The sequence below is a fragment of the Tachysurus fulvidraco genome, chromosome 9 (genome assembly GCF_022655615.1).
Source record: "Tachysurus fulvidraco isolate hzauxx_2018 chromosome 9, HZAU_PFXX_2.0, whole genome shotgun sequence".
Lineage (NCBI taxonomy): Eukaryota > Metazoa > Chordata > Actinopteri > Siluriformes > Bagridae > Tachysurus > Tachysurus fulvidraco.
In genome coordinates, this window is record NC_062526.1 from 5700803 (window position 1) to 5713390 (window position 12588).

General features: G+C 37.4%; 2 protein-coding genes, 1 long non-coding RNA gene and 1 pseudogene across 3 annotated transcripts; all 4 read right to left on the bottom strand.

Moving 5' to 3' along the window:
* Positions 1 to 2198: 2198 nt before the first annotated feature.
* On the bottom strand, positions 2199 to 4172 carry LOC113653386 (leukotriene B4 receptor 1-like). The gene has a single exon (XM_027162954.2). The coding sequence runs from the start codon at positions 3724 to 3726 to the stop codon at positions 2836 to 2838; it is 891 nt and encodes a 296-aa protein (XP_027018755.2). The 5' UTR covers positions 3727 to 4172; the 3' UTR covers positions 2199 to 2835.
* A 1046-nt stretch (positions 4173 to 5218) lies between these two features.
* Positions 5219 to 7181, bottom strand: LOC125145577 (annotated as a pseudogene).
* A 405-nt stretch (positions 7182 to 7586) lies between these two features.
* LOC125145578 lies at positions 7587 to 10755 on the bottom strand. Its single transcript, XR_007143976.1, has 2 exons — positions 8581 to 10755; positions 7587 to 8387 (listed from the first exon to the last, which is right to left on the bottom strand). It is a non-coding gene; the product is annotated as an uncharacterized LOC125145578 (long non-coding RNA).
* A 730-nt stretch (positions 10756 to 11485) lies between these two features.
* LOC125145412 (C-C chemokine receptor type 7-like) lies at positions 11486 to 12536 on the bottom strand. Its single transcript, XM_047817996.1, has one exon. The coding sequence runs from the start codon at positions 12486 to 12488 to the stop codon at positions 11598 to 11600; it is 891 nt and encodes a 296-aa protein (XP_047673952.1). The 5' UTR covers positions 12489 to 12536; the 3' UTR covers positions 11486 to 11597.
* Positions 12537 to 12588: the final 52 nt, after the last annotated feature.

Consider the following 12588-nt stretch of genomic DNA (forward strand, 5'->3'; position numbering starts at 1 on the left):
TGTATTAAACTTTAGTATACTTAAGGTACATTATCAAAGACGCTAACAGTAGCCCCACCCCCAGCTCCTGACGCAAGCGGTTGCGTTTGGTGCTACATAAGAACCACTTTTCCTGGTTCAGAGCCGGTGCTTTGGCTGTCGAAAAAGAAAGAACTGGTTCTATATTTGGCTCTGGCTCCGAACTAGCACTCAAACTGCCTAAGTGGAAAAGGGGCATAGGTGACCTCTCAGCACCCACACTCCCCTTAGTTCCCATCCTTTTAACACGTAGAATCTTTATGGCAGGAACACTTGTTGCAGGAATGTTTATGGCAAGCACATGGGTTTCCTGTTCTCTCTCTTCCTAGTCTGACACACAGAATTTACCATGAAAGCAAATACAAACACTCATGATATTTAAAATTTCCACTACACTTGATACATTGGCCTTTGGAAAGTGGGTGGAGCCCCATGCAGCTCAAAAGGCATAGTCTAAAAATGATCTAGGATCCAAAACATCTGTAAGGCAGTCAATTATTTAAACTTGGAACTCAGGCATTTCTGAGCTCACCGCTCGAGCGGTGGTTAGAGCTTTGGTGTAACAGGGTGTAGGATCAAAATAATAAAAGAAGCAGAAGTATAGGTGTCTGTGGTTTCTTAGGTAATTAAAAAAAACAGCATGGTGTCGAAAGATACATTTCAGAAATTTCTGGTGAACAAAGTTAAGCAATATATTTTGCAGTTCTTCATGCAGTTATTTTCATAATTTATAAACGTTTAGACAGTAAAGAGATGCATATAGGTGGTTAAGACAGATAACTAAATGTATTTTTTAGTCTGAAAATTCAGTTAACCCAGTTCAGTCAGCTGCATAAAACTACACTGCATAAAATTCTGCTGTTTCTCTTGTACACCTGTGGAGTTGAATGGAGGGTGGAATCAGGAGAGTGAGTGCTAAGGAGGTGGCTACACCTGAGTGTCAGCAGAGATATACATGGGAGACAAGAGAGCACAGAGACACAAGAGAACACAGCTAGATCTGAGCTGAACAGAACTGACTACTGTGTATGTGCTTAAGTTGGTGTGTCTCCACTGAGAGAGACCATGATTCAAGAATCACTGGAAAAGCAGACTTAAAGAGAATGAGGGAGAGTCACACTGGTGTAGAAACATTAGGATTTCAGGATAAATGTGATGATCGAGGCCAAAAACAAGCAGGACAGATGAGAAGATGAGAAGAAAGTTTATTCCTTTTAACAAAAAAATTTGACAGGCTTACAGTATATATAACAAAAGTCACATCCAACAAGGTTCCATACAAGAATCATAAACTTTAGATAATGTAACCAGGTCAAATACACATCAATGATTAAATAAGTGTCCCCTGTTAACAAGTAAGAAACCAAAAAAAAAAAAAAAACGAAACAAATCTCTCTCATGTTGTCTCACAACTGTGTAAGCAGAAGTACAGTAGCATTTTTAAAAACCAGAAAACTTTATTTTGGTTTATAGCTCGAAATGTAAGTGTTTTTATGTTCAGAAAAGAGCTTTTATGGTGCTTTCACATCTATAGTTCAGTTCATTTGGTCCGGACCAAAAGCAAAAAAATTATACATTTTAGCCTTTTAGCAGGTTCCGTTCCTTTTCACACCACACTGATCGTTCTGTTCCGCACCAGTTGAAACAAACCAAAATGCAGTCATGTGATAACATCCACATCACTCATTGGCCACATGTCTTTGAGCGTATTTCATAAACTGCTTCTCGATTGGTCAGAATAAACGTGCGCGAAATTCTAACAAAACTCCGGACGTAAATAAAAAGAGGAAAATACAGCATACAGTACACCATGGAGAGACGACTGCGCACTGCAATTATGTTCATTGTTGTAATCAACTACATCGCTTGTATACAGCATTCTATGCAAAGTCTTAATTTTCAGAGTGAAGCGCGGATGCGGCTTGAAAATATAATTTTAATGTACTGCAAACGGAGAAGACACACATCGCAAGACACTTCAGGAGGCGGCGAGCATTACTTTTGTGAAACTGTGACATGCTCATCTTCCGAAAATATTGCCAACGACCCACTACGGTAGCTGGTTTAGTCCAAAATGCGCAATACTTTTTGCAGTTAGGTCTATTCGCTCTCAGATCGTGTTCTCACCACAAACGAACCGCTCCAGAGTTCGTTTGAAAGCGTACCGAGACCACCTCTTCAAGGAGGTCTCGGTACACTTGTTTGGTCCGCTTTTCGATTGCTGCGTTCTCACCTGCCCAAATGAACCACACCAAATGAGCAATCGAACTCTGGTACGATTCAACCGAACTAAACAAGGCAGGTATGAAAGCACCCTTAGTTTCAACCAAAACTATATATAAAATCAGCAATGTAAAGCAGAGACACAAAAAATCTAACAAACTCAAAACTATTCTTATAATGAATGTTGCTAATATTGATAAGCACATTTTTGACTGATTAACATTTGTCACTTTACAAATTTACATTCAAAACATTTGCCAGATGCACTTATCCTGAGCAATGTACAAAAGTACTTTGAAGTCTTCAGCAATGAATACATTAACACTTGTTCACTAGGGTACAGACTTAGGATACATCGGTGTTGAGCTTGTTTTTCTTTTTGCTGTTTTTTTAACGCAATACAAACAGTGAAAAGAACTGTAATTTAAGACTAACTTCTTTGTTTCAAGCAATTATGCTATTGGTGTAAATGTATTAGGTAGATATAAAGTTTCAAAAATCATACAGACTCACTTTAAATTGATTAAATTAATTTGAAAAAATATTAAAGTTGCAAATAAATATTCTCTCTCAAACCTCTATATCTCCAAGAAACTAAGGATCATCTGTACCAGCTGTTCCCTGTTGAAAAGCCCGAGCAGAGAAAGCATACAGGAAGGGGTTCACACAACTGTTAATAAAAGCCAGAGCTGCAACAATATTATCTACAGATACTGCAGATCTTAACAGACTGTCATTCCCAGTCAATGCAGCAATGATGATCACAATGTTGGAGATTTGACCCGGGATCCAAAAAATAAAAAAACACACCACAATTCTGGTCACCAGCTTGGTCAATGAGTTACTGCTGAAGAAAGCTGAGTTATTAACTCCTCTGTGAAGGTGAAAGTAGAAATAAGATACAATGGTGAATGAAGCCACAAATATTATAATCTGCCAGGTTAAAGTAGCCACTCTTTCAGCCTTATTCTGATATCTTAGCCTGCAATGAAGACGTTCTTTTATGTCCAAGCTTAGATTGCGCTGTACAAGAGCATAGCAAGAAAAAATTGCACTTAACATCCACATCCCACTCAAAAGGATCCTCTTTCCTTTTCTGCCAAGCTTCTTCCATTTCTCAGGATGCAGCACTTGGATGTATCGCTGCATGCTCATCAACACCACACACAGTACGCTGCAGTAGAAGCTTAAGTAGATCATGTAAGCGAGAAGCTTACACAAGACCAAGCCAAACACAAAGCCATGCAGATGAGCCCAAATCCAAAGTGGCAGAGAAATCAGAGTGAGTAGATCTGATATGGCCAGGCTTAGCATCAGTCTTGGAGTGAAACTGCCTCTCTTCAGCCATCCAGACAGACGCACCATTACAGCAATATTACCAGGGACTCCCAGTATGAAGCAAACTGCCAACGCACTACTGGTAATCAGGTTCTCAGTAGAGACAGGAATGATGAGCGAGCTGTTGGATGAGTTGAGCTGCTGCATGGTTGAGTGCTGTGGGTTGGAGGAAACTGTAGAACTAAAGTAAGCAGAAGTATAGAAGTCTGAGAGATATGTCAGGTCAGTAAGGTTACGGTTTCACATGTCATTTTGAAAAAGTCCGGAAATGGCTCAAGCATTTTTATAGCTCAAGCAGCACAGAACAATTTGAACATTTTAAAAAACATCAAGAAAAGCTTTAAAAGAAAAACATCAGGAGCAAGAATGAGGCTATGAAATTACAAGACCTTAATGGACAATTTCTGGTTTTGCTTCACACCAGAACATCTTGAGATAATGCACCATATCATCTCTAAAGATGGTCCTTCTTTTCCCCCAAAGCTTCTCAAAAGTTTGGGAAATTGACTATTTGAACTGGTTAAAAAAAAAAATGCAGTGCTATATGTACTGAAAGGATATTCAGACTGAGTATGGAAGAAAATAATAACTAGTTTGAGCTCAATTACAGAATAGTTTGGAAAACATTATAATATTTAAGTGATATATATATTTGGATTAACTTTACACAAATGTGATAAAAAATAATATTTATTTACTTATCTTTTATTTAAAAAAAATATTTCATCTTTTTCAGCTCTGTATCAGTTGCATTTTTTCTTTTCACACTTTGTGTATGTGTGTGCATGTGTGTGCGTGTGACCTTTCTGCCTCTGTGCTGGCATCTATCTGTACTCTTAACACTTTACGCTCTGAAGCAAATTCCTGTACAATTATAACGTTACAACTCACAGTAAATGTGTTGCAAGTTCCTCTCATGTTGTCTCACAACTGTGCAAGCAGAAAAAGTAGCATTTTTAAAAGTCAGAAAACTTTATTTTGGTTTATAGCTCGAAATGTAAGCAGTTTCAACCAAAACTATATATAAAATCAGCAATGTAAAGCAGAGACACAAAAAATATAACAAACACAAAACTATATTTATAATGAATGTTACTAATATTGATGAACACATTTTTGTCTGATTAACATTTGTCACTTTACAATTTTACATTCACAACATTTGGCAGATGCACTATGAATACATTAACACTCGTTCACTGGGGTACAGACTTAGGATACATCAACTTTAAGTTTGTTTTTGTTTGTATTTTTTTTAAACATATAATTCAAACGGAAAATAATTGTAATTTAAGTTGTAATGTAATTGTTCAAGCCATATTGCTATTAGTTTAAATGTATTATATGAGTTGGATGAGATGAGCTGCTGCATGATTAAAGCTTTTGTGTAACAGGGTGTAGGAGATAATATAAGAAGCAGATGTGTAAAAGTCTGTGGTTTCTTATGTGTATAAAAAAACATCATGGTGTCGAAACATGCACATCAGGAAGTTATGACACAAAAAGATTACCAATGTATTTTGCATTTCTTCATGCATTCATTTTGATGATATAACAATTTATGCTTTATAAATGTATTGACAGTAAAGAGATGCATGCAGCTTTCTGGCCAATCTTGGAATTACTTGAAACCATTACAATAAAATAAAATCATCATGGAGTGTCCCTTTCCCAGATCATCAAGAGCCACACTGGCATCCACCAGACTCAACACCAGGCCCTTCATGAGCTAAACTTGGAGCAAGAGCAACACTTCCAGTCCCCTTCTTCAGACACAGACTGAGCATTGATAGATGCTTTGGAGGACCAGACAACCGCTACTCTAGCAGCAGTTTTGCAGGGAAACGGGGTAGTTCTAGTTCCCAATGCACCACAGGCTTCCTCGATCAAGTTGGGACATATATCGCTTGTAGTTGCAATGAGACTGGAGTGACAAATTTTGGTTTTATTTCACCATAGAACATCTTGAGATACTGCATGGTTTAATTATAATTCTTAATTATATATATTTTGTTTTTACACAAAACGACAATATTACATCAATTTCAGCTCTGTTCAGTATCAGTTGCATTTCTTCCTTTAGTGGGTAGGGGTGTGTGTGTGTGTGAGTGTTTTCTGCCTCCATATTGGCATCTATTTCTGCTCTTAAAAGTCTGAAATGGCTCTGAAGCAAATTGCTGTACAATTACAACATCTTACAACTCACAGTAAATGTATTGCAAGTTCCTGTCATGTTGGGCAAGCAGAAGTAGCATTTTTAAAAATCAGAAAACTTTATTTTGGTTTATAGATCAAAATTTTTGTTTCAACTAAAACTATATATAAAATCAGCAATGTAAAGCAGAGACGCAAAAAATCTAACAATCACAAAACTATACTTATGATAAATGTTGCTAATATTGATGAAAACATTTTGGATTGAGTAACATTTATCACTTTCTAATTTAAGACTTACTCTTTGTTTTAAGCCATTACGCTTTAGGAGCACACAAATGTATTAGGTAGACATTTAAAAAGTCATACAGTATCTGTTAAATTCATCTGCAAAATATGTAAGGTGTAATAAAAATTAGAAGGTGCAAAAAAACTATAAAAATAGGCTTCAGGAATAATCAAAACGATTTATATAATTTTATATGGTGTTCCTTTAAATGCAATGTCTGTGAAAGGCTGTCAGAGATGTGCATCAGCTCACTCAAACCTCGATATGTTCAAGAAACTAAGGATCATTTGTTCCAGCTGCTCTCTGTTGAAGAGCCCGAGCAGAGAAAGCGTACAGGAAGGGGTTCACACAACTGTTAATAAAAACCAGAGCTGTAGTAACATTATCTCCAGATTCTGCAGATCTTAACAGACTGTCATTCCCAGTCAATGCAGCAATAATGATCACCATGTCAGAGATTTGATTCGGGATCCACAAAATGAAGAAACACACCACAATTCTGGTCACCAGCTTGGTCAATGAGTTACTGCTAAAGAAAGCTGAGTTATTAACTCCTCTGTGAAGTTGAAAGTAGAAATAAGATACGATGGTGAATGAAGCCACAAATAATATAATCTCCCAGGTTAATGTAAGCACTCTTTCAGCATTATTCCGATATCTTAGCATGCACTGAAGTCGTCCTCCTGTGTCCCAGCTTATATCGCTTAGTATGAGAGCATAGCATGAAACAACTGCACTTAACATCCATATCCCAATCAAAAGGATCTTCTTTCCTTTTCTGCCAAGCTTCTTCCATTTCTCAGGATGCAGCACTTGGATGTATCGCTGCATGCTCATCAAAATCACACACAGTATGCTGCAGTAGAAGCTTAAGTAGATCATGTAAGAGAGAAGATTACACAAGACCAAGTCAAACACCCACTCATGCAGAACAGCCCAAATCCAAACCGGGAGAGAAATCAGAGTGAGTAGATCCGATATGGCCAGGCTTAGCATCAGTCTCGGGGTGAAACTGCCTCTCTTCAGCCATCCAGACAGACGCAGCATTACAACAATATTACCAGGGACTCCCAGTATGACGCAAATTGCCAGCACACCACTTGCAATCAGCTACAACAGGAACGATGAGCGAGCTGTTTGTTGAATTGAGATGCTGCATGGTTAGAGCTTTTGTGTAACAGGGTGTAGGATCTAAATACTAGGAGAAGCAGAAATAAAGGAGTCTGTGGCTTCTTACGTAGATAAAAAAAAGCAGCATGGCATCGAAAGATACAGTACATGTCAGGAAATTCTGGTCAAAAAAGTTCAGCAATATATTTTGCGTTTCTTTATGCACTCATTTTGACATAATTAAGGCTTTATAAATGTATAGACAGTGAAGAGATGCATGTAAAACCAGTTCTAGGACCAGTGGCACGTGATGGAATTGGGGTATTGGTCTTGGTTCCCAATGCACCACAGGCTTCCTCGATCAAATCGGGACATATTGCTTGCAGTTGTAGTGAAACTGGAGTGACATATTTTGGTTTTGTTTCAATGTAGAACATCATGATATACTGCATGGTTTAATTCTAATTCTTTTATTTACAAAAAGACAATATTACATCATTTTCAGCTCTGTATCAGTTGCATTTTGTCCTTTACTAGGTAGGGGAGTGTGTGTGTGTCTTCTGCCTTAACACTCTATGCTCTGAAGCAAATTCCTGTACAATTGTAACATGTTACAACTCTCAGTAAAGGTGCTGCAAGTTCCTGTCATGTTGTCTTACAAATGTGCAAGCAGAAGTAGCATTTTTAAATATCAGAAAACTTTATTTTGGTTTAAAGCTCAAAATGTAAGTGTTTTTAAGTTCAGAAAACAGCTTTTAGTTTCAACCAAAACTATATATAAAATCAGCAATGTAAAGCAGAGACACAAAAAATCTAACAAACACAAAACTATACTCATAATGAATGTTGCTAATATTGATGATCACATTTTGGATTCAGTAACATTTATCACGTTCTAATTTAAGACTTACTTTTTGTCTCAAGCCATTATGCTTTAAGAACACACAAATGTATTAGGTAGACATTTAAAAAGTCATACAGTATCTGTTAAATTCATCTGCAAAATATGTTAGGTGTAATAAAAAAGAATTAGAAGATGCAAAAAAACTATAAAAATAGACTGCAGGAATAAGAAAAATGATTCATATAATTTTATATGGTGTTCCTTTAAATGCAATGTCTGAGAAAGGCTGTCAGAGATGTGCATCAGCTCACTCAAACCATGATATGTTCAAGGAACTAAGGATCATTTGTTCCAGCTGTTCCCTGTTGAAGAGCCCGAGCAGAGAAAGCGTACAGGAAGGGGTTCACACAACTGTTAATAAAAAACAGAGTTATAGTAACAATATATCCAGATTCGGCAGATCCTAACAGACTGTCTCCTTTTCTGCCAAGCTTCTTCCATTTCTCAGGATGCAGCACTTGGATGTATCGCTACATGCTCATCCACACCACACATAGTATGCTGCAGCTGAAGCCTAAGTACGACATGTAAGAGAGAAGCTTACACAAGACCAAGCCAAACACCCAGCCATGCAGAGCAGCCCAAATCGAAACGGGCAGAGGAATCAGAGTGAGTAGATCTGATATGGCCAGGCTTAGCATCAGTCTCGGGGTGAAACTGCCTTTCTTCAGCCATCCAGACAGACGCACCATTACAGCAATATTACCAGGGACTCCCAGTATGAAGCAAACTGCCACCACAATACTGTAAATCAGGTTCTCAGTTGCAACAGGACCGATGAGCGAGCTGTTAGATGAGTTGAGGTACTGCATGGTTAGAGCTTTCGCGTAACAGGGAGTAGGATCTAAATACTAAAAAAAGCAGAAGTACAGTATAGGAGTCTGTGGTTTCTTACGTAGCTTAAAAATCAGCATGGTGTCAAAAGATACGTCAGGAAGTTCTGGTGAAAAAGGTTCAGCAATATATTTTGCATTTCTTCATGCACTCATTTTGACATAATTTAGGCTTTATAAACGTATAAACAGTAAACAGATGCATGTAGGTGGTTAAGACAGATAACAAAATGTATTTTTAGTCTGAAAATTCAGTAAAGCCAGTTCAGTTAGCTGCATAAAACTACACTGCATAAAATTCTGCTGTTTCTCTTGTAGACCTGTGGAGTTGAATGGAGGGTGGAATCAGGAGAGTGACTGCTAAGGAGGTGGCTACACCTGAGTGACAGAAGAGATATACATGGGAGACAAGACAGCTTAGAGACACAAGAGAACACAGCTAGATCTGAGCTGAACAGAACTGACTACTGTATATGTGCTTAAGTTGGTGTGTCTCCACTGAGAGAGACCATGATTCAAGAATCACTTAAAAAGCAGAATTAAAGAGAATGAGGGAGAGTCACACTGGTGTAGAAACATGAGGATTTCAGGATAAATGTGATGATCAAGGCCAAAAACAAGCAGGACAGATGATTAAAAAATTATTTTTCCTTTCGACAAACAAAATTAGGCAGACTTATACATAACAAAATTCACGTCCAACAAGGTTCCATACAAGAATCAAAAACTTTAGATAATGTATCCAGGCCAAAAACACATCAATGATTAAATGTGTCCCCTGTTAACAAAGTAAGAAACAAAAATAAAACCAAAAAGGAAACAAACCCTAAGATAAGGAGCACAAAGTGTTGCTATTGCTGAACAACACAGACCTTGTATAATACGTCCACCACTATGAGAAACAAAAAGGTAAATCCATACATATCCATTTCATTATACATAACACAATACAAACAATTACCTAAAGAACAATCAAAACTACTGCAAACAAACAATCAAAGAAATAAACTAAATGAATTGAATAGAAAAAATATCCCTCTGAATTTAAAATAAAAAAAAAAACATGAACAAAGTTTTAGACTCATGGTATCTAATGTATGTAACCTAGTGACCCAGAGTTAATGTCTCCAATGATAGGGACGTAAGCACTTCTGTAGGTCGTTCTGGATAAGTGCGTCTGCCAAATGCTGTAAATGTAAACGTAAATCTGAACCTCATGGTTTAGTCCAAGTTCCTCTAAAACACATTAGTATGGAGCCTGAAGCCCCACCTCTCTCTGTGTTTGCTGACACATGGAATGTGACCGTCCACGCCATGAACCAGAGTGATCAAGGACCCAGGGAAAAGGTAATTAGCAAAGAGGAATCAGTAGTGTGCACCCATCCATACATCAAGATTTTAATAAACTATTAACTGTTTTTATTCATTCTCATAAATTAGAGGATTTTAAAATATAACAAAATTATTAAATTTCATTTGAAAATAACATTTAAATAATGGTAGAGGACAAATATGTGAGGTGGGCTATGCACCATTACAATAAAATAAAATCATCATGGAGTGTCCCTTTCCCAGATCATCAAGAGCCACACTGGCATCCACCAGTCTCAACACCAGGCCCTTCATGAGCTAAACTTGAGCAAGAGCAACACTTCCAGTCCCCTTCTTCAGACACAGACTGAGCATTGATAGATGCTTTAGACGACCAGACAGCCGCTACTCTAGCAGCAGTTTTGCAGGGAACCTGGGTAGTTCTAGTTCGCAATGCACCACAGGCTTCCTCGATCAAGTTGGGACATATATCGCTTGTAGTTGCAATGAGACTGGAGTGACAAATTTTGGTTTTATTTCACCATAGAACATCTTGAGATACTGCATGGTTTAATTATAATTCTTAAATATATATATATATATATATATATATATATATATATATATATATATATATATATATTTTTTTTTTTTTTTTTTTTTTTTTTTTTTTTACACAAAACGACAATATTACATCATTTTCAGCTCTGTTCAGTATCAGTTGCATTTCTTCCTTTAGTGGGTAGGGGTGTGTGTGTGTGTGTGTGTGTGTGTGTGTGTGTGTGTGTGTGTGTGTGTGTGTGTGTGTGTGTGTGTGAGTGTGTTTTCTGCCTCCATATTGGCATCTATTTCTACTCTTAAAAGTCTTAAATGGCTCTGAAGCAAATTGCTGTACAATTATAACATGTTACAACTCACAGCAAGTTCCCGTCATGTTGTGCAAGCAGAAGTAGCATTTTTAGAAATCAGAAAACTTTATTTTGGTTTATAGATCAAAATTTTAGTTTCAACTAAAACTATATATAAAATCAGCAATGTAAAGCAGAGACACAAAAAATCTAAATCACAAATCTATACTTATGATAAATGTTGCTAATATTGATGAACAGATTTTGGATTGAGTAACATTCATCACGTTCTAATTTAAGAGTTAATCTTTGTTTTAAGCCATTATGCTTTAGGAGCACACAAATGTATTAGGTAGACATTTAAAAAGTCATACAGTGTCTGTTAAATTCAGCTGCAAAATATGTAAGGTGTAATAAAAATTAGAAGGTGCAAAAAAATATAAAAATAGGCCTTAGAAATAATCAAAACGATTTATATAATTTTATATGGTGTTCCTTTAAATGCAATGTCTGTGAAAGTCTGTCAGAGACGTGCATCAGCTCACTCAAACCTCGATATCTTCAAGAAACTAAGGATCATTTGTTCCAGCTGTTCCTTGTTGAAGAGCCCGAGCAGAGAAAGCGTACAGGAAGGGGTTCACACAACTGTTAATAAAAGCCAGAGCTGTAGTAACATAATATCCAGATTCTGCAGATCCTATCAGACGGTCATTCTCAGTCAATGTTGCAATGATGATCACAATCTTGGAGATTTCAAGTGGGATCCAAAAAATGAAGAAACACACCACAATTCTGGTCACCACCTTGGTCAATGAGTTACTGCTAAAGAAAGCTGAGTTATTAACTCCTCTGTGAAGGTGAAAGTAGAAATAAGATACGGTGGTGAATGAAGCTACAAATAGTATAAACTCCCAAATGAAAATAGACACAATTTCAACCTCATTCTGAAAAATTAGCCTGCACTGAAGACGTCCTCCTCTGTCCAAGCTTATACTGCTTAGTATGAGAACATAGCATGATAAAACTACACTTAACATCCACATCCCACTCAAAAGGATCTTCTTTCCTTTTCTGCCAAGCTTCTTCCATTTCTCAGGATGCAGCACTTGGATGTATCGCTGCATGCTCATCAAAATCACACACAGTATGCTGCAGTTGAAGCTTAAGTAGATCAAGAAATAGAGAAGCTTACACAAGACCAAGTCAAACACCCAGCCATGCAGAAAAGCCCAAATCCAAACGGGCAGAGAAATCAGAGTAAGTAGATCTGATATGGCCAGGCTTAGCATCAGTCTTGGGGTGAAACTGCCTCTCTTCAGCCATCCAGACAGACGCACCATTACAGCAATATTACCAGGGACTCCCAGTATGAAGCAAACTGCCACCACAATACTGGCAATCAGGTTCTCAGTTGGGACAGGAGTGATGAGCGAGCTGTTGGATGAGTTGTGGTGCTGCATGGTTAGAGCTTTCGTGTAACAGGGTGTAGCAGATAATAAAAGAAGGAGAAGTCCGTTGTTTCATATGTAGTTTAAAAAAAACAGCATGGTGTCGAAAGAT

Excerpts from the sequence above, each read along its gene's own strand:
- LOC113653386 (XM_027162954.2), bottom strand. The coding sequence starts at position 3,726 with ATGCAGCAGCTCAACTCATCCAACAGCTCGCTCATCATTCCTGTCTCT.
- LOC125145412 (XM_047817996.1), bottom strand. The coding sequence starts at position 12,488 with ATGCAGCACCACAACTCATCCAACAGCTCGCTCATCACTCCTGTCCCA.